A 27652-nucleotide genomic window follows, 5' to 3' on the forward strand; every position below is an offset into this window, starting at 1 on the left:
ATTAATATTTATATTATAATTATAACAATATATTTTATTAGAAATAACAAATTTTTGTTTTTAATTTATAGCAAGTTTGGTTGAATGCATTAATACGCAATGATAATATTATCAGCACAATTTTTTCGCACATATACAAATTTTTAGCAATTATATCTCCTAAGATCGTTTATTCTTTAATCTTTGACATCCTAATTTGCTATCTGCTGTTCCATTATCAGTACAAACATTATTCTGTAGATATATATAATAATACAATATCCAGCAATAAGTTATACCAATTGCACAGTATACAGAAGTAAATGCTAATGGTAAAAATGGTAATCCATCGCCGAATAATAATTTATGTAGTATCACTTCATAAAACGTAATTAATGGTAGTGGTATTACGTATAACCATTCATGTAATCGCAATATAGGTCTAACGTGTTGATTAGTTAAAACCAAAATCGATGAAAGCATATATGTCAGCAATAATAGTAATTTTAATGAAAATAAGTTATTGGGATATAGCAATGGCAAAAGAGCAGTATGTCCTGTACTGCTTAAAATTATGAATATCCGTGCATCTTCTTTGTTTGTTGCAGCAAGGACACTAAAAATTATAATCATTGTTAAATTGGATTACTTTAAGACTTAATATAAACAAAGAGCATTTTATAAAGTAACAAAGCATTCTATATTGCGGATTCAATACTTACCATAAAGGTATAATAGCTGTTAATATGGCTTTTTCATGCACGTGCCAACCAAACATGAATGAGCTTAAAGCACATAATACAATACATCTAACAAAGTACATTGAGTTCATGTAACGCTCTTTACAAAGCAGGCACCATAATGCAGGCTGCAATAACATGATATTAATTATATATAATATTGTCTAATATTAGAAAAAATAGAAAATGTACAAAATTTAGATTGTGCATAAAATATTTATTATCAAAAACAAATTTTATATATATGTGTGTGTGTGTGTGTGTGTGTGTGAAAACTTACAAGTATTGCTAAAAAAGTCAAAAGAAATGTAAAAATAGGGGTCGGCGTAGGTAATATAAGGAAGCTCTGTTCTTGCACTAGACCACCTGTCATTATTGCAGATTTAGCATCTTTTAACCATCCTAAATGTTTCCATATCACAGACAGTATTTTTTCTGCACCAATATATAAAGCCCAACCATTTGCAGCCCAGTATGAATGTACCAAGCCCCTCTTAAATGGAAATAAACGGGAAATTACCTGATAAAAAAAATTTTAAAGTATTAAATAAAATAAAAAAGAGAAAGAGAAATAGATCATTTATAGAATAGTTATAGACATATTACCTGTGATAATTGAGTTATGAAGGGACCAAAGGATGCTATTAAAACAGCCAGAACAATAAGCCCAAGTGTAAATAGTCGTTTAAAGAATTGGCCACTATTTAAACAATATGATTTTAGCAACCAAACAATGTATGCTGGTGCTATATACACATATAAATGTTTTAAATTGAGCAAAATAGCAAACCATATGGCACCTTGCAACACTGACATCTAGAAATAAACTGCTTTTTACCATAAGTAAATTCCCAAGCATATTGCAAAATTTACCTCTTTTCTAATCTTTGAAACTTTTGACATTGATATTAACAAAATTCCAAGTAAAAAACCATTGTATTGAAAATGTATATGGTCGACTATCAGTAATCCTATGTTACACAGTGATAGAAATACAAAAACTGCATGCTCATTCCAAGATTTGCAGAATGTCCCACTTATTCTACAAGAAAATGCTTAAATTTAGATATTAGATAAATTTTCCATGGTACAAAATTCTTAAAAATTGGATTTTTTCAAGAAAGCAGTATCTCTATTGATTTAAAAAAAAAAAACATATTTTTGTGCTAGTAAATTTTTTTGTTAAAGACAGATATTTATTTTTTCCAATTTTTATTTTAATAAGCTATATCTTTAAATAAATTATTTTTTATCTTATGGGAAGATATATTGTTTTTTAAAGATTTTTAAGATTTATCTAATTATTACAAATTTTTATTCACAAATATACTTACTCTCTCACTCCATATGCAAGTATCAGATCAGCTAATATGACAGTCGTTCTCTGGAAATACACAGTAGCTGGTGATGCATAATTTAAATTCTCCACCTTGACCATCTCTGGATCGAAAAATGCAGCCATTTGGCTAAGGCAGTACTCAAACCATGCAAACAAGGGTGGATAATCAAGAGTCCATGGAGATTGTGTATTCACGTACCACTCTCTAACAGGTAAACTGTACGTGATGGCCAGCCAATTGCGATGTACTTCAAAATCGGTGGAATGACTACAAGTTGAAAAAATGATCGTAAACAGCAATTATATTAATATAGAAACAAATGATTTCAGAATGAACGAATCGAAGCAATGTGAAACTAAAAGATTACTTACTAAGTAGGAATCAAGAGGATCTTGATGCAAGTAACTAGTAGAAAGGTTTTCAATATCACGCCATCCCACGAAGCAGCGGAAGAGACTTCTTCATCCCGGTTCATCTGCGTTTCTTTCAAAATATTTTTGCTCCCGGTTAACATGTTGCTCAACCAAACTTACAATATGCTGCTTGTCAGCGTCAACTCATCACAAGTCTCCATATACTTCGCGACAGTACAATACTCCCATCAGACAATACTTCAGTAAATAAGTTCGATGACGAAAATATCATTAAAACGATAAATATCGTTATTGCATAAACACGTGCGAATACATTTATAAGTGAGGTTAGATACGTGACAAGTAGTTGTAGGTTATCTTCACCACGCGAACGGAAAACGGAACTGCCGAGCTATGGCACTTATGGCTACCTCTAGGTTGTGCACGACTCTACGAAGGGTCGTATATCACGCTCAGGATTTCAATAAGTGTTGCGTGACACACACAAGTGACCTTCGGGACGTACGTCGAGTATTTAGCAAGAAGTCCATCCTCGAGGAGGGTGACGCGACCGCCAAGAAGCAAAGATCGAAGACGGTGCCAGTGCCAAAGATCACGTTGCTGTCACCGGACGATTCGATCACTGTGACAGTGCTAGAGGATGCTCAACGTTTGGCGAAACGTCGCAGGCTCACCCTTGTCAAGATCAGCGACCTGGACAATAAGACGCAACGACCGGTGTACAAGCTGATGAACAGCTCTGTCTTCGTCGAGGAGGTGAAGAAAAATGTCGAGGATGATGACAAAAACGAGCAGAAATCCAAGGATACTAAACTACTCTACATATCTGCAAAGATCGCTCAGAACGATTTGTTGATAAAGACAAGAAATGTGGTAAAATTGTTGAATAAGAGGCACAAGGTTAAGATTGTCATCACCCAGGATGGTATCAATGAGGTGAGTTCCTTGATTTTTCTATCACTTCTTTCTGTGATAGAGGAATTGATTTACATTGAGATAACTTAAATAAATTGTCAAACTAAGATATACAGAGTATTCTCTTTTTTCCATTATATAAATTTTTAATTACGCACATACAATATGAAAAATAATCTTTTATATTCTTGAATTTTAAAGAGAAGTGAAAGAAAATGTAATGTTTATAATACTTTAGACTTTAGACTTTTCTATTATAATTCACAATAAAATTCAAGATGGAATTTTATTTATAATTTGATGCGCTAAATATGTATGTGTATCCTAATATATATTTTTTATATATGTACTTCATTTCAAATAAAATTATAAATAAAATTCTGTCTTGAATTTCTTTTGCAAATTATATATCGCCCAAAATGGACAAAGAAAAATTATTTTATACATTTGATGTGTAGGATAAAACCCAAAGTATTATAGAGGATGCAGTGAAAAATTATGGCAATATTCAACGAATGCCGTCAAAGAAAAATATTGTTTTGCTCCTAATAAATCCTGTGTTAAATAAGAATAAAGACAATTCTGTGGATAATAAAGAAATGACTGGTACAATTAATCAAAGTAATAATATGTGACATTTATTGTTTGATGAATCAAATAATAATTTGTTATAATTGTCAGAGACAAAAGAATAAATTCTGTATACATGTAAAGAATGAGATATAATGTATATACTTGTGTGTTAAATTTATAGTGATTAACTTTATTATGATATATATTATAATAGCTTTACAAAAGAATAACATTTTCAAATAATTTTTTTTTTTTTTTTCTGTACTATATCTACGATTATTGTCAATGAAGAGAATTTTAAAAAAAGGTTTCCATTATATCGACTAAACAAACAGCTTACTCTCTACTGATATGTCTACGGCGCATTTTATTTTATATTATATTTTAAGATATAGTGATTCTCGCGATCATTTTAACTGAAACTATTACAAACTTTGGTCTTACATTGAGATCTGCAATGCATAATAAATGCTACGAATATGACAATACATAGTACAAATAAATGTTATTATTACAATTGGTCTTTTTCGTGTTCTAACGTGTTTTACTATCCGCGCTAAAAAGGGACAACTCTTATTTGATGTATAATGTTACTGTGTTATATATATTATTACAATTTTAATCCTTTTGCTGCAGTTAAGTAGGTATCAAATGACATACATAATAATTTGCCTTCATTTGTCACGAAAAATTATATGAGTATTTTATAGACTTCTATATATTATATATAGAATAATATATAGAAGTCTGTGGAGTATTTGATATTATTACTTTACGAGAGTATAATAATCGCAAAAATTCTAATATTTAATCTTTTCCAAATACAACAGCACGCTTAATGCAATTGGAATGCACAAATCCATTTTGCCTTAACTTAATACCATCAGAAAATAATGTCATGGTCAAGTAAAGTCGTATTAAATATACTATTGAGTAATTCAGCATCGACACGATGAACCGCAAAATGATACGCAAATGGCACGATTTTCCTGTGCGTAGTAAATTACACTGGAGGACAGAGAATGGATATAATTATGCGATGTAGAAACAAGTCTACATGTATAAACTCGTTTTTTTTCTTCTTTTTTTTTCTACGATCTTTTTACAAAAGCATTACAGATAGACTACTATTTTCTATACAAAATAATCAATTCTTTTTCTCTTAAGTACTATAGTTAATAAGTATTAAAATATCCATAATTTCATATCAAATAAACGACTTTGTCGTTTTATCTGCTGTCTCTTTGATTTTTATCATTAATTCTATTATTATTTTCGTTATTAAAACGACGAAAATTCGCGAACTTTTATAGGATAAAATATTGCTGTCGTCCAGTGTCACCTATTCAGTGATTCTATTCTCCGATAATTTCGCTACAGATACATACTTCTATCTCTCCCCTGCACACGTTTGTAGATTTCAATTATATTATAATATTTAAGAACGAGTGTCACACTAGTAATCAGTCTAACGACAAAGTCATATAAAATCCAACACATTCGAAATAGACGCACTGTGCAAATCGTAATATGCCTATTGATATAGAATAGTGATAGAATGCAAACACGCCGGCATTCGCGTTACTGTGGACAATCTACTCTGCTGCATTTTTTGAATTCTGCCAAAGTCGGACAGAGTTTGGCCCAGGATCCACGTGGTTGCACCATGATACTTCTGACCCTAGTTCGCAACGCCTCGCCGCAAGTCGCACTGCATTTCGACCACGTTGACCACGGTGTCACTTTGCAATTCACTGAAACTTTGTACAGAGAGCGAGCGATGGTTATAAATAAACAAAATTGAGACGCGATTGGGCCAATCAAATGCTTAATTGCCAATTGTGCCTTAATTACTTGATCAGGTTTTATATTCGTTTAATGTCAATTATATATTTGTTCTGGTTCAGATGAATATATAGGAAATAAATATATTGTTCTTTTATATCGAAGCAGTCGTGAAACTTTAGTAAAAGGCAAATTACAAATTCATAAAATTACAAAGTTTAAACGATATTTTTATATTTGATGCTTTATTTAATACTTACTCTCATGCTCGTTTCCGGTTTTTTTGTCTCGATGAAATCGGCGACCTGTTCCATCACCTTGTAAAGCTGAGAAAGTAATAAGGTTTATTTATATAAGTAAATTAATAAAATTTACTTCTATATATTTAATTATTATATTGTCTCTTCCTCTCCTGAGGAAAGAGCTGAAAAGTTCGAATTAAAAAGTTTATTTTTTCGCACTTTAAAATGCAAGATTTTAAAAAATAATTTTGTAAATAATTTAGTATGTGTTTTCACATGTATTTCAATGATAAATTACATTATAGTAAAAGAATTTAAAAAAGTATCAATATACTCACAGCATAGCGGAATCCTATGACATTTCTTTTTTCGAAGAAGTTTTTTTGGACAACTTTTACCTCCATCTTCGGCTGGTATCTGCTCGTAAGATAATCACATTTTTGTACGATAAGATATATGAGATATATCATCTTTTTGTAATTAATTCAATAAAGTGCATATATATGTACATAATATAATTTAAAATAAATCGAAACAATTAATCGTCAATATTTGTTGAAACATTATTATTTTTACTTCGTACGATAAGTATCGATGATGGTATATGTGAATAAAAGATTATAATAATACCGTTATCGTCCTGGTGCTGATAGTGTATCCGCGACAATTTTCACAGCGCGACCATTTACTCCATTCAGAAACCTCACAGTCCACTTTATTATTCTCACTCGATTCCATTATCTGACTGCCCGCTTGAATGCCTCTAAAATCCTCCTTTTCTGCAAGAAAAAGAACAAAGTAAGATGAATCTTCGACGAGGCAGAAATATTCGTGCATTGCATTTATTTCGATTAATGATTTTTAAATTTCCTTTAAACCATTTTCCGTAAGAGCATAATCGAAAGATTGCTTTGTAAACGTTACTCTGATATTCATTAGAGGAATGTCAAATAACTTTTGCATAAAACAAATTATCACCATATTGCGCTCTCTTCGCTTTTGTGCTGCGCTGCTCCTGCACGGGAATATGATAGCTGAGGACGCTGCTAAGGGATACCTTAAGATTTTTCATGATTGCCGATAGATTTGCCTTCAATTCTCCTGAATTGGTTAGTAAGCGTGTACAGAGTATAAGAAATAGTTATTTGTGAAGAAACGCATTCTCTTTTAATTCGATCGCTCAGATTTTCCATTATTCGAATTATCTTCGTCAATTCAAAAACAAAAATCATCAATGTTCTATTATAATTTGATATCAAGATCATAAAGGGCATGTATAGTTTGTAAGGTATAGTTACAAATCCGATCGCAAAAGTTGTTTTCGCAGATAGCAATTGATAGGAAATTTCAACGATGTACGGAGTTTCATAATTAATAACGTTATTATGATAGGCTGGTAATAGCGCGGTGAACACATGGCGTGCACGTTATTGAATAATCGAGTTAACTTACTTTGAAAATTTCCGCAAACATTATTGCAATCCTGCTCGGTCGGGAAATTATTTCGATTACCGTCACATCCAGAGTAGCTGAATAAATGGCAGCGGCTGCTTTGTTTGTCAAAATAGGCTCGTAATATGTTCGAGTTACAACGTCCCTTCTCCATAGGTTCGCTACAGATCTCTGTGCGTCAATCAATGATGATTTCATTGTACAGTTATATGACACAGAAATAATAAAACGGCGATACGTACAATTCTAATAATGCTCGAAAATGAGATACGATAATGACGAGATTAAATAATGAATTGCTGACTTGAAAATTTCACTCTTCAGCAAAATATTTCCATATGAGGTCATATTTTTTTTTTTTTAACTATTTTATATATCGTAAAATTTTTTATTATGAATTGAAAAAATCCATTATTTCAGCTTTCTGCGCCATCGTATAATTTTTTTGATTTTGTTTTTAAATACCATATTACTAAGTAATCTTCTAAAATAATTAAAAGTGTATGTAAACGTTCTACGTACTTTCTGCTTCTTCTCTGGAGAAGTCGCAGCTCGGAATTTCGGCTACACATGACGCCTGCTGCACCTTGCATTCCTCGTGGCTGTCACTGTTGTCTTTATGCAAACCGCTGTATATGCCTTTATGCAACCTAGATCGCAACTTGACACCGGGCCCACAGCTGGAACTGCACGGCGACCAAATGGTCCACTCGGTGTAACGATCAGCAGGACATCTCTACGATCAATGTAAATTAAAATTTGATCGATCAACGTGAGAGAACAGCTATTAATCAAAAGTATTGTGGAAGCGAAACACTCTTTCTCTCTCATTAGTTCTCTTTCATTTCTCAAGAGATTTGCGTGTGAAGTTGAAAAATCTTTCAAACGCGCAAATTTTCATGAATCGCAGAATCTAGTTTCACTTCAAGAATTACTTAACTGTTGCCTCAAAGCGATGCACATTAAGAGAGTATAATGAGATTGCGCTTCTACCATAAAAACGAATAAAAAAAATGTTATGAATATGAATTCGCTTCTGCATCCTTGCTTATATATTGTCAATCTTTACATTGATTGTCGAAATTTACTTATTCACTTATTAGCGATGTTACATTCGCAATTTTATAAGCTGATTTAATGATGTGTAATATTCGTTATATGATAATTGTATATATTAAATGAAGTAGCATAAATGTATAATTGATGGTGATAGCGGTTGCTATTAAATTAGAACGCATTATATTGATTCGTTATGATATCGGCAATGTATTTCGTGAGAAAATAGAATAATAAACTAATAAGCACTGATCTTTACACATTTATCTTCTAATTTTTTGATAGCACAAATATATTCGAAAATTTTTATATCTTTCGATGCAATATTCGAAGCGTTTTATGCACACTATATTATTTTTTCTTGCACAGTTTATCGACGTTCTATGAAAAACAGGATTAAATTTTACGCTCTGAAATGCAAATTTCTTTCCTTACGATATCGTGTGACTTACATGAGGATGCCGGTGCCATGGATGGATCTACGAGAAATGGTGCAGGTATCGATTACTCGTGCGAAGCTATCGTTGCTCTGGCTGTGTCTGATGATTTAATACTTAATAAAGCTGATAAATTCGTTTTAATACATATCGAGCGGATCGTTTATCTCTTCTGTATTTTGTAGAGTGTAGAGAAACGATGTTCGCTTGATATCTATTAGATAGAATACGTGAATGTAGTTAGTAATAGAATGAGCAAACTTTTCGACGAACCTGATTCAAATTGTTGGAACGTATTTTACATTCGAACGAAGCACAGGAAATGAATATAAATTAAATGCGGTTTAGAGATCAAGTTCAATTTTACCAACGAAATAAACCCAGAAATTTGCATATAAATTCAACGGTGATTATTCTAATGAATTGATAAAGTATGAAATTATTTGACAATTACAAGGGCTGTAGCGTATTAATTCTCGAAGATGTAAATAAATTTTCAATTAGGGAAAAGAAGAATTCTCTCGAATATTTATTTTTCTGAAATATATATAAATATAATTCTGTAGAGATTAAATTTTAACATAGATTTAATGTGTGATTTTTGAAATAATATAAGTAAGCTTTATATTATTAACTTAAATATTAAGATTAATGTTAGAAAAATTTTCGAAAACCGATATAAAATTCTCGCTAAAGAACAATTAATATCATATACACGGAGATATTTATCATAGAATGATGAAGATATGGTATTGATATACATGAATACTTTAGTGTTTTAAAATCACAGATTATATTTTATTTTTATTTAGCAACTATGTTATAATAAAGGATTTAATTCGCATATCCGAGTCGTGAAATCAAATATACATTTCAATCAGTTTCGTCGATGAAATCCATTCCTATCAGCCCTGATATCTCTGAATCTTTTCATACCTGCAGCCATTCCTCGATTATCTCTCCGCTGTTGTCTGGTCTCTCAGCGACATAGCCCTCATCCTCATCATCGACGCGAGACGTTAAGTGATTCAGTCGTTGCCTTACCTCTTCCGTGTCTTCGCCTTCGCAAGGCTCGTTCTCGCAATCGACCGACTGCTGTAGTTCCGGTGCGTTCGGCACGGCCTTGCATTGCTTCCGAAACTTTTTCTGCTGAATGTTTCTAGATCGCGTTCTGCTGCCCTCGCCACAGCTGGACGAGCACGAGCTCCACGCACCCCACGGTGTTAACTTGCAATCTTCGCTGTCTAATAGACCATCGTGACGACTGTTACTGGTGCTGGCGAATTATAAGTATCGTCATTTTGCGAGAGTATAAAATACGAGTCATTATCAGCCACGCAGTGGTAAATAGATTCTCTCAATTATATAGTTTACAACTTTTTCTGTCAACAATATCAGAAAAATAAATAAAAATGTTGACACTTTTGATAGATGTGAAAATAAGAGAATTTTTCTCATTATATTCGAGAATGTAACACAGAAAAGATACGAGATCTTAAAAAAAAAAAATAAATAAATAAATAAAATTTATGCAATCTATGCTATAAAGAAGAAAGTTGAGGAAATTGATAGATTAGTTCTCAGTTGCGCCGTAAAGATTATGCTATCGTGCTCATTACCAGGACGGGCTTTCTGTGTTATAACAGCGTTTCCGACCCGTTAAAGGTGTAATGCATTTATTCGCGCTCGCAGCGGCTTCATCGCGAAATTTACGTTGTCTCAATTGAATGCCTCTGCCACAGGTGACCGAACACGGGCTCCATTCCTCCCAGGGTGTCACTTTACAAGCCTCTATACATAAAATGATTGATTACTTTTTCTAGAAATTTTGTATAAACTGCGTATATCTAAATTTCATAGCAAGACAGTTGAAAAAAAAAAAAAAAAGAAGTATGTCATTACTTATTAATATTGTATTTCGAACAGAAATAAATTCACAGAATATAAATGTCTTACCTACTTATGTATAAAGTAAATTTATTATGCCACGCATATCCACATGCGGTGAAAATACCAAATAATATTCTATAAAACCAAAAAATATAAATATAGACGAATTTCGCAGAATAGAAAACGTCTTTTGTAAAAACGATTGCTTATACAAACCGTTATTCTGTTCGAAAGCTTTTTGCAAACAATTTAGGAAATAATAGCTAAAAATTATGCGGATCTGTATGTAACGTGGAGATTCGTGATAAACGTTACTTTTGTACCCTAATTGTTCAATTGTACAGAATTTCATCCACGAGTTTTAGCACGGCGTTTTAAAAAAGTAACGTTTAAAATTTTATATCTTTAAAATTCTTTTGATACTGCTGAAAAAATTATGAGAACTGGACGTTTTCATAAAATTCTTAAATGATATAATTAATCTTTGTTATAAATCCTAACAAAATAGTTTTTGTTAAATGAAACGACACTTGCTATCTTTGTTATTTGAATGCACTGTACCTGCATCAGCCAGCATATCACCCCCGGCGTCATCGCAGGTCTTCTCGTATAGTCTCTGTCTGTTCAAGCAGAGCTTCGCAAGGGGTTTCATATCCAGACCAGAAGGATCGTAAAAGGGTGATCTCGAATCATTCGGATACGTCGACGTAATACGTCGAATTGGTTCCGGTGGATCCGTCGGCGAATCCGGCGACTAAAAATTAAAACGAAGTAATCAAAGGCGGATAAATTTAATAAAATAACTATTGTATAATTATTTATCATAAAATAAGTGCAATAGTTTTAAATATATTTTTCATTTAATCTAATTCGCTATTATATTATTCCTCGTATTTCTCCATATTTTGCAAGACATTCTGTTGTTATAATCAAAAACTTCTCGTAGCGCGTGAAAACATAGAATTTTTCAAAAGGGCAAATGAAAAAGGTTATACAAAACGAAGTAAATTCTCGTCGAAAGAGTGTCGAGGAAGTGTAAAATTCAACGGCGTCAGCGATTCTAGTATGCGATCGAGATGGTTGTTATGAGCTATTGGAATCAGGCACTCTTCCGTATATCTAGAAATTATTATAGGATTGGTGTTGACATGTGATGAGATTTTTTTCTTATTTTGAACCTGTACAATCTGTACCCGTTCGATAAAATATATACGGACATTGATACAAAGATAGTGTCGAAAATTCATCCTATGTAGCGAAACGCAAAGTCACATGAGCGTAAGTGGACATGAAATTTTTATCCGTCATCTCGTAGAATCACCAATACGAAATTCACGTAACACGAAAAATATTGCAATGAAAAAGAAAGTAAATTAAGATTTAATACTATTTATCTATTAAATCGTGATAGATAGATATATAGAATACTTCTCGCATCAATCGCACTTTCTTTAACCTGTGAATTCTTCGAGTTGATTTTTGAGCCGATTTTTTCTTTGTAAAAATATCGAAATAAAAATGTCAATCTTGATTTATAAACAATTAAGAATATATGTATATTTGCTTACCAAATATGTGATGCCATCATCGGTTCCAGCGTCATAAGGATAAAGATTGTATTCCTTGCGAATTATCCAAGAACAATTCGGTAAACATAGTTCAAGACCGGAGACGCCAACAATCCAATCTGGCGAAGGATCTACAAAGAAAAATCGTTTATAATAAGTAAGAAATTATTTCTTAATTTTATATCTTAAATACTGAAAGGAAATAATAAAACATCATTTCTACCTCAAGAGATTTAATAATGTAAAAATAATTCTTAAAATAATAAAAAAGAATCTTACCGATCTTTGAAACCAAGGACATTAGATGATGTTTGCGATCCACACGAAAAACTGCGAAAGTCCTACCCGTCACGTTTGGATAAGCGATGCCTCTTGCTTTTATTATAGTCCTGATGTGTTCGCTCCGATCCTTTAATTCGGATTCTAATTTTCTCGTTGTACCAACCTCAGCTACCTGCTGCAATCCGGCACTAGCCATATATGCGTGTGTATGCGTCTGTGGTATACCATTGTTACTGTATCGCCAAAATGTATAATCAGCAGTATGCGACGCACCGATTACGTCCGAAAAACGAATTAGCCAACCTTTACTTGGAAAGTCCTATAAGAAGAAAATCATAACGATGGATGTGAACGCGATCATAAATTCCGAGAGTGCGTCTATTATATGAAAGCTCTTTACACAACGATCGATCGCTCCACGATATCAGATATATCGGGTATTCTTATTTTTTACTCGAGTACGAAATCATTTAATGATCCAGTCTTTAATTATCCATTCGTTTTTAATTACTTTGGGATGAGTATTGCGCGACCATAATCCTTCAAAGGTCACTTCATATTTGGCTTCGTCGCAAGCGCAACATTCCGCTAAAACAGTACCCTGATCGTCGGCTTCCGCTTTTGAATCTTGACACATCTTGAGGATTAAACTTGGATCATCCATGTACCATGTATCTGCTGTTTCCATCACCGTCGCTCTACAATAGAAAAAAAAAAGAAACAAAACGAAGGATAAATACAATCTGCACGCATATTGAATTTATGAAAAGTTAATAAATTGTTAAATAATAAATAAAAACCAAAACGAGAGGAAAGATAGAAATAATTCCTTATTCTTAGAGAAAGAGCTCTCTCAATCAATAAAAGATGAATCAATAAAATTACGTAAACGCGATATCACTTTACATTATTATTATGTAATAAATATAGCACATATAGATACATTGATAGAATGATGTGTTGCACAATATACATATATTTCATAATATGCATGCATTTACATACTATATTAGTCTATTTTCAATGAGAAATATGTTATTATTATTCCATTTTATTTTACGATATTTATTGCGTAAATAAACTTGAACTTGATAAATAAATTTTCTATCTTTCTGCAAGTTAATTTCAAATCCAATTTTTTAATAAAATATTCTCTACGTTGCATACTATATTCATAATTTTAAATATATGTAAATAAAAAATATTGCACATTATAGATATATTTTATTTAAATTCATATTTGACCACATATTTAAACATATTTAAATAGACATTTCAAATGTTTTGCATTTATCATGAAAATTTCTTTTTTACAAATATCACGAAATAAATGTTTCTTATTTTATTTCGATAATTCATATTCAATTCACACATATTGATAAAAAAAAAAAATTATGTTTTATCATTTTATAAAATTATTAATAACATTATATTTAAATTTATGTACTTTATATAAAAAGCGTTAATATGTTATCTACTGTGATTAATGTTAACGTCGCACAAAAATATTATTTTTGGCATTTGTATATTGTGTTAATAAGAGTATCGCTTCACACACACCTGATAAGCGTGCAACCGCTACCTTCATTAGGACTAGTCCAAGCGACACTTATTTCCTCTTTCCCAACCTTTGATGTTTCCACGATGGCGTTTGCGCAATTATCCGCAAATTTGGTCAATCCATCATCCTGAAGATCGAGCGTGCCGGCATCGGCCGTCTCATTCACATTTTCGGACTCGGCGGATATGAGGAATCTCGTGAACTTCCGGTGCATCTGATCGGAACCATCGGTCTGTAGAACCACTAAAATAATCGACGATCTCTCTTTAATATGCTCGTATTGCGCATCTCGTTTAATAAAATCATCGTGAGATGACTTGAATCGATGGTGCAATATTATTTTAAACGATTAATATTTGTAGATTTATCCGTAATAATTATACATATATTATAGGAAAAAATAAAATTTTCAGACATAATAGAATTCGATAAAATGTTTTTATATGCAATGCTTTTACATGAAATTTGATAAAATAATAATTTAATAAAACTCGCGATGTGTAACAATATACATATTTTCTATGGCTAGGCGGCTCGATATTATTAATTTGTATTGATTAAATCTGTTTTAATTATGCAATTAAAATATATCTGAAAAATTCTCTTGTTCTTTGCTTAAAAAATTAATAATAATTTTCGAAAATTATTAATAATTTCCAGTTTTTTAAATTTTTTATTTGTAATTAATTACAATCTAAAAGTGTAATTTTGACTTCAAAAAATATTTTTACTTATTAAAACATATATTACTATTTTATAGTATTTTGAAGATTAATATATAATTTATATAAATATATATATTTAATAGAAATATTAAACACGCGATAACAAAAATTTACTATGCCATAATTAGATGATCATAATTAGAAGCGAGCTACTGCCGCGAATTACTTTCATTATAATTTTTTGCGAAATCAAGCGCATCTACAAAAATTTCCATAATAGTTCGAGTAAAAAGAAGATACGAGAATCTTTCGTTTTGTCGTGCGGAGTTCATAATTGATTGCGAGTGAGAAATTCTACATTTTTATTTCTAGGAAAGAGAATTTAAGCGATCGAGATAAAACTTTTGTATAGACATGAAAAACAAATAAATTCGATGGAGGAGCGCCGTAGTTATTTCTTGATGCATTATAATATTCATTTAATTTTCAAAAACAGAATAATGCACTTTTCGAGAAAAATCAGTATACTATATTTGACTTTTTCTAAAACTATCGCGTTGTATCTACGAATTCTTCTTCCGGAATTTTCTTCTTTTTATCATAAATCAGCAGCGGTCGTAAAAAGACAAAAGTTATTAAGATAATTAATAACATTTCTTATTACATGGTAACATGAAAGATGTTGTACATGCATGAATATCGGCTTATAGATTTTCTATGTATCATAGGAATATTCGTGTTTTTGCAATAGAAATATATATCAACTCAGCTACCGACTTGCTATTTATAGCATGGATTAAACACGACACACTGTAAGTCCGCTGCTACGTTCAAGGAAATTCATATATTTCTTTCTCTATTACGAAATTTTCTTCAACATATGTAAATGTATTACATTTCAGGCGACCTTATTTAAACAATATATAATTTAGATCTTATCATATTTTCATATCAGTAATTTTATATCGTTTCTTATTGTTAGTAAATGTATCTCTCTCTCTCTCTCTCTCTCTCTCTCATTATTCTATAATAAATTTAATGTTATATTATTAAATTAGTATATATTTAATATTAAATTATTATAACATATCCATTTAATATAAACCGTGATTATAATTACATGACTACTGATTACAATCAATATCCAGTAGCGGGATTGAATAACTTGTTATCGACAATTTTCGGTGTCGTTAATTAGTGACAGCTAATGGTAAGGACAATCCTGGTGAAAAGCGCAATTCTCATAGGCTATCGCTCGCTAACGACAACGATAATTGTCGCAAAAAACGTTAGAGAATCCCGCTACTAATCATAAAAATTAGATTAAATTATTTCCTTAAATAAAGAACATATTGAATAATAAAAAAATGCTACAAGAATTATGTAAATAATTAAATTAAACATTTGGACGTACTACGAAATAGTCGCAAGATTGTGCATTTGCGTATATTCTCTATGTTATAGGATGTAATATTCAACTGTTTGAAGCGGTATGGCTTCTGGGTGTTACAAGTCTTCTTGAACTATGTACATATCTTTATGTACATAAAGAGACTTACCTGTGGCGTGAATTTTAAAAAAGCTTTTCAATAAGAATTATATAACAAAAGGTTAATAAATATTTACAATATACGAGTTTGTTAATAAATGTACGATTTAGCATATTATCTAGGACAATATCACGTATTATATGATAATTGAAACAAAAAGCCACCAATTCAAATATCCTGTATTTGCCGGTATTTATCGAAGCTTAAATTTATTATGTCAGCGATGACAATGAGTCACCATACTTGTATTTACCTCCCGCATGATTATTCCCATAACCCTGAATTAGAAGAATTAACGGCAAAAACGCAGTTAACTGAGACCTTTGTCGGGATATCGCGTTTCCGACATAACGAGACTCTCGATGTTCGAGAATATCCGAAGGGTATTTTTGATCGCATTTGTTTCGCATTGGAAATACAAATCAAAGTTTTACGAAAGAGTTTTACAGCAATTCTTTTATATTACTCCTTTCTTAATTAATCGTATCTAAAAAAATTATGGTTGAACTTACATTTTGTAAGACTTAAGCCTGATTTGTTTTATTACAAGAATAATTAAACGCATCTAAACTGATAATTTGACATTTCTTTTCGTCCGCTCTCTTCGAAATTAGATTTATCGATATCAATTCCAAATATTCGACAGTTTTAGAATTACTAGATTTTACCAAATATATGATCAAACTCTCTATTTTTTCTCTCTCTTCTTCTTTCGATTTAAAATCGACAAGAGTCGGATTGGCCTCGATTTATATTTTATATCCGCACATTCGTAACAGTACATGCGATATGACTCGGTGTATCACGAAGTTCGTGTTAAATTCGTCCATTGAAAGCTCAACTTTCCATTCACGACAAAGCAAATTGTATATAAAATCGGATAATAGGGTTTGTCAGCGCGCGCGTAACGCTACCTCAACGATAACACAACGGTAACGGAATAAATTATTAATTCCAAATAATTATGAACGGGCAGGGATACGCGCTTTAGAACGTGTGCGTAAAATCATCGCTATATCTCCGACTGCGTGGCTGAAATTCCTCGGATAATCGCAAAGCGAGACGACGACTAATTTCCGGTAGGCGATGAGTTTGACAGCTGAACAGCTGATGTACCGAGGAATCGCGACGCGTGAGATGACAGCTCAAAATGATCGCGTTATCTGATCAAATTCAAAGCTGCATAACTCGCGGATAGAAAATCCGCGGGCATTTTGCGGCCTACGCGATTTTACATTCATTTTACATTCATTTTCGGGGACATTCGTTCAGGTAAAGTAATGGAAAAAGAACCAAGTAGAGTGCGATTGCTCGAACGCGGAAATGTGTCTGGCCACACACTGCGTTATCTACTTATATACTTATATGGATCGTCGGTTTGCTTCAGGAAGAAAAATCCTCGAGTCGTAATTTACGGATAACGAGGCCTTGTTATACGTATTGTTACGGATGATGGCGTAAATATTGCGTAACTTGAAATTTATTTTTCACATTACGATAATAAATATATAATAGAATAAAAAAATGGACTCGATTGGTACGAACATCAATACGAGAGATCTATTATTATTAATTATCGACCGTATAATTAAATATAATTGACTAGTCACCGTTATTTTCCCAAATGGCGTTGTTCCGAGTTTAGTATAAAAATAAAAAAAAATGAAAATTTAACTGTTTAAATTTAATTAACGCTGCAGGCAATTTCCAGCGTCAGTTGCACCGACAGCTTCTATTTACTCTCGCGCTTAGTGATTCATCGACCTTTCGTAAATTACAATCAACTACGCGAGATATAGATCATGAAAAAATATATTACAAAAATTACAATTAGCATTAATTGATATTGCAATAGTTATAATTTTTCATTACAAAGTCATATTGATTTATCATAAAAATTCTTCGCCGTCAAAAATCAATTAATCAACAAATAAATATGTTTCAATATCTTCGTTGAGAAAAAATTTAAAACTCGACAGTATGACCTATCTATATAATGCGAAAAGACATCTAGTTTCAATCATTTTATAGACAAAATAGAAAGGACAAGAGACTTATAATTAACGATAATGTATACGTTGATTATACCAGCCTTTACTATCTCTCACCACATTGTTTCGCGACATCCTCCGTTACCGGTAATGGCGCAATAATTTTCCCAGCAGGCCTCTTCTTCGGGATTTAACCCCTGGGGCGAACGCGGTTGACCGGCGTCTCCTCCGGTCGACGCGATTTAATAGAATTTTATCGGGCCGGCCATTGAGTCCGCGCGTCCGCGTTAAATCCGCAGCACGACGCGGCGGTGTCTCACACCTGGCATCCCGCCAGCGTTACGTAACGCATTAATTCACCGGACCCGCGAGATTTGCATGCGTTAGTGGAGCCGCACGAGGAGTTAAGTTTCGCGAAAAGATCGGGAAAGAGAGAGAGAGAGAGAGAGAAGTCAAGTGAGAAAGCGGACTTCACTGCGCTCGGGTCGTCGACCAGACAAATAGAGACGTAAGAAATACTGGGATTTATATCGATACGCAGGATTGATTTAATTCTAATATGTTTTGTGCTTCATGACAAACAAAAGTATTCTTATAGTAAAAATATTTTAATGAAAAAAATAATAATTGTTAGAAATAAAGATAGTTTTACTTTAGTAAACACTATTTTATAGATATGTAAGAAAAGAGAGAAAAGAATGAAGAATTAATATAAATAAAATACGTGAAAATAATGTCGAACTCCATAATTTACTAATTAATTTAAAAAGGTTTTAAACTGGAATAATAACTGTGTAAATAACGAAAACAGAATTTTATGAGAAAATCAGTTTTCAAATATTTAGCAATTATACTTTATGCGTCTTATAAGCCTCCTCTTCAAACCATCAGGTATCTCGCGATGTGACATAAATCTCTATACTCCATCGTAAAGTTCCGATTGGACGGTTTTATTCGGAAAGATTTCTCGCTAAAGTGCGAGAAGCTCGTATCGAGGGTATCTACTTGGATCTATCGAGACAAGAGAAACCTGGGACTACGGTCATCGATCCAGCTAACGATATCATGTCGCGCAAGTTAATGATACTCGATATAAAAGATGCGAAATCTTATAATCACTGCCAGTACTGAAAATCTATAGTAACGTAAATTATAGATTTTACAATACTGATAGTGAATATTTGAATACATTTTTAATAATATCAATATTTCTTTTATCAATATTTAAAAACAATGTTTGATAAAAATTTTCGACAAAATTGAAATTTCTAAATTACGATTTAAATTCCTATAAAGATAAGTGTATTAAAAAGTAAGGATATTAACATAAAAAATTAAAATCATTAAATAAGTTTAATATAAAAAAAAACGCTTGTGCTATATAGAGACTAATTTAGAGTTTTTAATTGTAACAAAAAGATTATTACATTTAATATTGATTATTAAATAATTTTATAATCTAATAGCTTATTTTAGCATTATAAAAAACAAAAACATAATGAAAAAGTAACGAATCGTTACTTTCCAAGTAACGGTAACGGTAACGCGTTACTTTTTAAAATCAGTAACGAGTAACGGTAACGAGTTACTTTTTACAAAAAATAACTGCGCTTTTAAAGAAAAGCATACTGGATATGACAAATGCTACCCTACTATAACCGATAGTGATTGTAATGTTAATATTGTATGAATAATTATTGCAGAGAGAGTTATAGTGAAATATTTGAAATTAAAGGATTTTAAGCGACTTGGAAAATTTTTAATAAATTTAACTCATATAAAATATGATTTATAAAATGCAATGTAATAAATCGTAGACTATAAAGAAATCACATAAAATTAATCAGGATTTAATTGCCAAGATATTCAATTTTTTAAAAAATATTAATCTAATATTTTTAGTAAAAAAAAAAAAAAAAAAAAATCTCCAAATTTATCGGAGAATCCGTCATCAATAAAATTCTATAGTGACAGATCGTCTTGTGTAATTTGCGCAGACGACGAAGGACGATTATCAAACCGCAGCCGCGGTTAAAACTGCCACAAAGCTAATCGGTCAAAGTTCATCGTTGCTTGGCCGGGTCGTGCACGTGGCATTTATCTCGACTTTTGTGACGAAAATGATCTTTTGGATCTTCCAGCGTCGCTTTCCGAAATTCCGCCCGGTCTTTCAATCCGTAGTGCGATTTCTGCTAGCCGGAAGAGAGTCGTTGCGACGCGCAGAAACCCGTCTAAGGATCTACGGTCTTCTTTAGTAATTAACGTAATTATTGCTAGAGCCGCGGGAGGAAATCAGCGTGCTCGTGCATTGAATTTCAAAGCTGCGCGATCATCAAAATGTGAGTAATTGATACAACGATGACCTCTTCATATGTTTCAATTCCTCGATGTCAATATGAATGTATATGATCGCGCAATCCATTTTATCTCTTTAACTTGCAGAGCTTAAGTATTAAATATTAGAAGAATCTTTACACATTTTTAATATTAATTTTCCTTCTTTATGAAACTGTAGCCATGCTCTTCGGATTTTGAATAAATTTACTTTTCTATTATCCTATGAAAATTCATTTATATTGATTTATCTTTTACATTGTTAAAATCATATACATTCTTTTCTACTTTATTATCAAGTGATTTGAATAGATATCATTTACATGATTGCAAATATCGTAACATATTGTATCTTATCCAATAAATAGCTTTAACGATTGCTTTTGGATTACACGATTTCTGATTCTCAATTAATCACTTTCCTGATATTATATCTTATAATACATTCCATTATTTCACCAATGTCGTAAAATTGCTTTGAAAACATTGACGATTGATGTAATATTTATATAATATTTATAATAATTATAAATACGGCGACCATATTTTTTTGGAGAAAACAAAGAACAAATCAGAAATTGTTTCATAATAAGAAAAAAACAGGTTGCCTTTGTTTTTGTTTCACTAAAACTGAAAAGCCTTATAACATTTATTATAAAATATAATAAACAACACCAATAAATTATTGGTTTATTATTGGCAATAATAAACAACACAATATATAATAAACAACGCAACGTTTTAAATTTTAAACAATCATATTATTATTTTAAAAAATTTTTTCACAGGAATGAACTTTTTTTAATAAATCAGGTTGATATTTTAAAAATTCATAAAACTCTATACACGTCATGTCGAAGTTGCATTTGGTATAAATACATGTTTCCGATGTTTTGACTTTTAATTCGATTTTCTCAGTGGTTCACATATTATTCACTAACGAAAATATCCGTTTAGTGGGGGCATTAGATCCGGGGAGACAGAAGCAAAATTCGACGATTTTACTATTTCAATTCATAAAATAAAGGACAAAAATGGCCATTTTAGAAAAAAAAAATAAATCTAAAGGACAGAGCAGTGAAATAAAGGACTGTCCTCTTAAATAAAGGACGTATGGTCACCGTACTTATAAAGTATATAAATTCCACTAGCATTGAATATTACAACGGACGCATTACCGCGGTGATTTTCATATGTATATGACAGAATATCATCCGAGTTAAGCTGTTGAATATTCAAAAATCCGAACATTGTATATGTGTAAAATAAACAAAAAACATCATACTTTAGAAATCTTAGAATTCTCGTATTTAAAGTTATAGTTTCATATAATTATTCTAAATATTATATAATTATTGATTATTTATGTCTTCTCCGAATTACACATAATTTTACTTTGAATAAAAATTATATTAAATATAATTATAGCAATATATATTATAAATATATTTGTAATTATATGAAATATATATAATACATTATTCAGAAACAAAATTCTTAAAAAATATATAAATATGATTTATGTGTCAATCAGATCTGATTTCATCATTTTTCTCATTTGTTGCGGAACTTATTCAAAGTTTAGCAACATTCAAATATCACGTAGACAGCGAAAGACATTGACGGAATTAATGATTAAAAGTTGTGCTTGATTTCGGCGTAACTTTGATAATTCCTCAATATTTCCTGTATTCACATTCAAATAATATATAAATATACAATCTACGCCAAATGCAATTTTCTCTCCATGTACAACAATAAAGTAGCGATCATATAGAATTTATTTTTTCTATATTTATTTTTCATATCGAATTTATTTTTTAAATAAAAACATCCATCCCGAAATTATATTGAGATTTCAATATTTATTCGCGGAGCGTTATTCATAACTATTCACGACTCCGTGTGTACTTACCGCTATACCGGGTATTTGGCATATAGGCGTAAACAATCTCGGTTCTGTTGAAAAGCGTCATGAAAAGGTGATATTTGCCTTCGGCGTAGGAGCGCGATCCAGTGGTACCTTCTATGGTTCGGGAGCATTTTGTCGAATTCGTGCTTGTTACTGCAGCAAGTAGTAACAGAGCAACGTAGTACATGATCCCAATATTATGCATCTCCTATAAAAAAAGAATGGCATATTAATACCATATAAAATTATTACGTATCGATAACAATTTTTGATATAGCTCTAAGGCAAATCTTATACAATATGGATAGTATAGCAGCAATGTAAATCGTAAAATTAAATTAATTTCTATTTTAAATCACAGTTGATGCTTGCAAACCGATAAATATAATTGGAAGGATATTTTTATTTTACTTCGAGCGCATTTTATGTAATTTGTCGTAGCTTCAAGGTACCGTTTCGCATTTTCGTTCAAGACTGTCAAATATCGAAAGATTTAGATTGACAAATTATTATTATTTCCTCTGTTATGTCCATTATGATTATCGACTATATAATTATTGGCGCAATAAACGCGCAAAAAAATTAAATTACAATTTAGATCAAAAAAAGACAAAGTCTGTTAAATTAATTTCGGGTAGAACAACCAACATCATTCCTGATCTCTCTCACGTTTGAAAATCTATTGCACATCCTCACGTTCTTCGTTTATTTCTCTCTTATGCATTTTAATTAAAATTTAAACAAAGGGAAAAATATCCCGACGTCGACGAGTTTAACATTTTCCGCACTTCTGTCAAGATGATTGAGTGCGCGCGACGGATGATTATTTGAAAAATCGTTGTATAATTATGTGATTACTTGAAAAGCCATTGTAAATCCTGAAATTCTAATTAGAGTGATGCCAATATATGAGACAATTGTCACCATGGTAATCACGTGCTCGATACAATAAAGCGCCGCTGAAATACATCGAGTGAGTCATTCACCAATTGTGGGGTCTTGGTGCCAAAACGAATGCTTAAAATTATTCACGCTTTTCTCGGTTCATTGAACGATCGTGCATCCAAAATATTCGACACGGTAAAGATGAAACACAGGATGCTTCGACTTTGAAGTAAATATGTAATTTAAGAAAATGTTTATTTTTAATAATTTAAAGTTAATTTTTCTCGTCATCTCCACTTTAAGATAAAATATTTATATTAAAATGAAAAATTGAGCAATATTATATTAAAATATCAAATAAAAAATAATTAGATTTAATTTTATGCTAATAATGTTACATGTAATAAAATTGTTTTGAAAATCACGATTTATACCAAAATAATAATATACATATATTATATAATATATATTATTAATATGTAATGTGTCACAAAAATAATCTTCTAATGCCATAAAATAAATAATTATCGTGAAAGATGAGAAATATTTGTATCTTTCAAAAATATTAATTAAAACGCATATATTTATTAATGATTAAACAATATTAATAAATATATTTTATTCGATGAAAATGAGAATCTGTAAAATAGCTAATTATGCATTGCATTACGCCCAGAATAACTGGAACAAACAGGAATTTCATAAAGTCTTTCAACTGCAATGTTTCAATAAAAAAATTATTTATTGTTGCCAAATCTTTATTTAATCACATTTTGTGCACATCTTTTCTGTAATAGATAACCAGTATACATCGACGATCGTAACGATGCGCGAAACGAGAAACGCGACGCTTGTACACCATGTGACACATCGATCCATGAGCATCACTGGCCTCTAATAAGCTGGTTAACCATAAATCCCAAGTGCCTAAATATATTGCGCCAAGCCGGTGTATATAGGGCATGGCATTTCACTCTGCTTGGCGTTCTGCCCTGTTCGTTGTATCCTCGCTTACCGTGCACCAACAACAACTCAAACAATATCTATCAAGGAAGAACTTTCTTTGCGGTTACGAATTTCGTGAACAACGTTTATATTGCTGAAATTATATTATTACATGTTTCCGATTTATTTGCGAGAAATTTCCAAATTATGATAAAGTAATATTTGTCGTTGTTAATTCAATGTTTATTAATTCATGATATTTTTATTTCATACCGATTCATGTACGATATTTTTATACCGATTTACAGAAATAATAGCGTTGAGCGAATGATTTTACGGACCCATTTATTATATTTTCAAATACTTGTTTTGTATTAAATTAATGTGTGCACAAACAAGGAAAGAGAGAGAGAAAGAGAGAGAGAGAGAGGTTCATACACATTTAAATTTTACACAGTACGCTTGTATTCGGCTTCTTATCAGAATCGAAGCTGGTCTTTATCGAGTTAAATGAGGTTGCTGGATGAATAAACGGCAGAGCGTAAGAGGGATGACGGAACGAAGAGTGATGGAACTAGGGGTAGGATTTACATCGAGGAAAGCGCAACTCGGGACGACAGATTGCCAGAGAGCAACGTCAATACGTCGGTTTTGGAACTTTGGAAGAAAAACGACGAGCGGGATGAATGGCAAGGACCGTCTTGGCGATATTACGAGGATCGACATCGCGAGATGGAACGCTTACGAAAGGAAGGGACGTATTCACGCTTTCGTCAAATAGACGATTTAATCTTTAACGGCATAGGTACTGTAATCCTTAATAACTTTCGCGAAAGATATATCTCCGCATTATACCCTTCCCCTACTCCCTTGAAATATATATATATATATATAAAATCTTATTTTCCTAAATCTTTCCATAAATCTTTCCACGAACAATCGCGATCCCGAGATTTTATATCGTTGTAGAACACGTTCTACTCTAAATGCTTTCCGAAGAAAACTGCGTTCCGGTCATGTTACGACTTGACAAAATATTCTTTCCTATAATGTGTCTGTTAAACAAAGTAAATTTTGGACAAAAATTAATTTTTTTCCAAGCGCAAGCTTTTTCACAAAAAATTAATAAATAATTAATATTTTTTATAGAAATGTAAAAGAATTGTATATAGAATTGTATGAAATTGTAGAAACCGCAATATGAGATTGATATTTTGCAATTACTTATCGATATTGTTTTATTTTTCGTATAAAATAATATAAAATATACATGTATATAACTTAGCATGCAACTAAAAGCAAATAGTCAATTAACAACTTAACAAAATGGTATGTTATGCTTCAAAGAATTAATAAAAATACACACACACACACACACACACACATTTATATATATATATATATATATCAAACACTTTTATTAACATTCGGATTAATGAATTAATTGTTCGTTTTTTCATACGAAAGAGTATAAAAGCTATTCTTTCCAAACATCGATATATATTGTATAATAAAAGCTGACTTTTTTTGTCAATCTACATCACACCGGCATTGTGCGTGTAAGTTCTATAAAAAATTTGAAATATCCAGCCAATTTGAAAAATTTGAAATATTCCGGTGGAAGCATTGATATGTTTCACTTGAAATGGTAGTGGCGCCGGATAAATGCCAACATCTACATTATTTGGGCGCATCGAAACGTTCGTCAATGCACCAATGAGTAATCGATTCAATGCGCAAAATCTTTCGCTAATTGTAACACAGATATAAAGAGAATGCACAAATGTATAGAGAATGCGCACATTGTGTCTTCCTTGCTCTAATTATGAATAATTATTATGAATAGTTGCCAGATTGAATAATTACTAAATCATGGCATCGAATCAAATTGTTAATTCATTAATATTCATCAAATCATTACATTAATAATTGTTGATTAATTCATAATTATTTCAAGCATTGAATATCTTTAAGTAAAAATTTGAAATGTTTAAATTATATATTGTATAAGTAAACAAAAAATTCCTGTCATTAATATTTATAAAAAAATATATATACTATAAAATATTTATAAAAAGTTTTTTTATGTGCCTCGATCTCTTTTCGACTTGCTATAATAATTTTATATGTGTTAAAAGCCACCGTTAAAAGCGACGCGAAAACACGAACGTTAATCCGCAATTTGCCGGAATAGCACATTTTCGTCTCGCCAATTCGCAAAAAAGATCCGCCGCGACACGTATCCCCGGCAACGCTCGCATAAGAAAGGAAAATGCACTCCTGCAATCGCTTGCTGGCACAGAAATCACCGCTGTTCCATCTTTTTCATCCAACTTATCCATCCCGTCTTTCCGCTATCTTTTATCTGTCCCTACGAACGATTTGACAATACGCTCGAATAAGGTGCCTAGTCGTGCATGAGAGAACCATTCAGCACGCTCGACTAGTCGATAAGCTGATAGAGTGGAAACAGCAACAAATATTTCGATCAGGATACGCGCAATTACATTTTATTATCACTCTTTATTAAATTAAGCATATAACACAATAATTTTAATAGATATAATATATTCTTTTCGCGAGGAAATACATACATGCAATAATTATGCAAAGAGTATATATATAGCTTCTCGAGATACGCTTGACATCGCAATCTGTCAATTCATTCAGAACAGAATTCAGCGATAACACCCGTGTATTTTTTATTCCAAAGGATGACATTTCGAGAGAGATACAATATAAATTTTATTTTTGAAATATAAAAGTATTATATTATAGCCTAATCTATTAAGTACTATTCATTTTTTCTGATAGCCGATGTCCGATAGTTAAGTATATTTATTTTAAATGCAAAATTGTCAACTACAATCGATACACAATCGTACGCGAGCACTAGCAGTTGTCAACTTTGATCGACGATCGTATCGAGAGAATAGATTACAAAATGGAAAATGAAAATCGAAACCGATTTTACTCACCGCAATGTTGCTCGTACCACTCGGCATACACGACACTATTTTTCTTTCAATCTCTATGAGTCACGTGCGCTCTGCGTCGTGACACGGAAACACGCAAACACACATATACAAGACACTTTCATCACCGCCGCCGACCTCCGGCAGACTGACAACTCTGACTCTCGCACCCGGAGTATCACAACGCCGCTCCCTATTAAA

At 31.8% G+C, this 27652-nt stretch overlaps 3 protein-coding genes across 5 annotated transcripts; 1 reads left to right on the forward strand and 2 right to left on the reverse strand.

Moving 5' to 3' along the window:
* Nucleotides 1-80: 80 nt before the first annotated feature.
* Xit (ALG6/ALG8 family glucosyltransferase xit) lies at nt 81-3231 on the reverse strand. Its single transcript, XM_070309984.1, has 7 exons — nt 2431-3231; nt 2054-2326; nt 1593-1761; nt 1326-1535; nt 1000-1239; nt 702-847; nt 81-595 (listed from the first exon to the last, which is right to left on the reverse strand). The coding sequence occupies exons 1-7, from the start codon at nt 2571-2573 to the stop codon at nt 160-162; spliced, it is 1617 nt and encodes a 538-aa protein (XP_070166085.1). The 5' UTR covers nt 2574-3231; the 3' UTR covers nt 81-159.
* Nucleotides 2442-4279, forward strand: LOC138940779 (translation initiation factor IF-3). Its single transcript, XM_070309996.1, has 2 exons — nt 2442-3369; nt 3807-4279. The coding sequence occupies exons 1-2, from the start codon at nt 2827-2829 to the stop codon at nt 3981-3983; spliced, it is 720 nt and encodes a 239-aa protein (XP_070166097.1). The 5' UTR covers nt 2442-2826; the 3' UTR covers nt 3984-4279.
* Nucleotides 4041-27607, reverse strand: LOC138940762 (spondin-1). Of its 3 annotated transcripts, none has more exons than XM_070309967.1 (16): nt 27455-27607; nt 22650-22854; nt 14194-14437; nt 13145-13331; nt 12631-12952; nt 12352-12482; nt 11345-11537; nt 10513-10684; nt 9938-10169; nt 7923-8136; nt 7401-7571; nt 6927-7049; nt 6579-6727; nt 6287-6365; nt 5967-6032; nt 4041-5681 (listed from the first exon to the last, which is right to left on the reverse strand). In XM_070309967.1, exons 1-16 carry the CDS (start codon nt 27479-27481, stop codon nt 5503-5505), a joined length of 2694 nt encoding a protein of 897 aa, XP_070166068.1. In that variant the 5' UTR covers nt 27482-27607; the 3' UTR covers nt 4041-5502. The 3 variants fall into 3 exon arrangements, with proteins under 3 accessions (XP_070166068.1, XP_070166058.1, XP_070166078.1); XM_070309957.1 differs by having other exon boundaries at nt 4042-5681; nt 9830-10169; XM_070309977.1 differs by lacking the exon at nt 6927-7049 and having other exon boundaries at nt 4045-5681; nt 9830-10169.
* Between the last annotated feature and the right edge of the window lie 45 nt (nt 27608-27652).

The sequence above is a fragment of the Polyergus mexicanus genome, unplaced genomic scaffold (genome assembly GCF_030449975.1).
Source record: "Polyergus mexicanus isolate NDT 795.1 unplaced genomic scaffold, iyPolMexi1.0 SCAF_2, whole genome shotgun sequence".
Classification (NCBI taxonomy): Eukaryota; Metazoa; Arthropoda; class Insecta; order Hymenoptera; family Formicidae; genus Polyergus; species Polyergus mexicanus.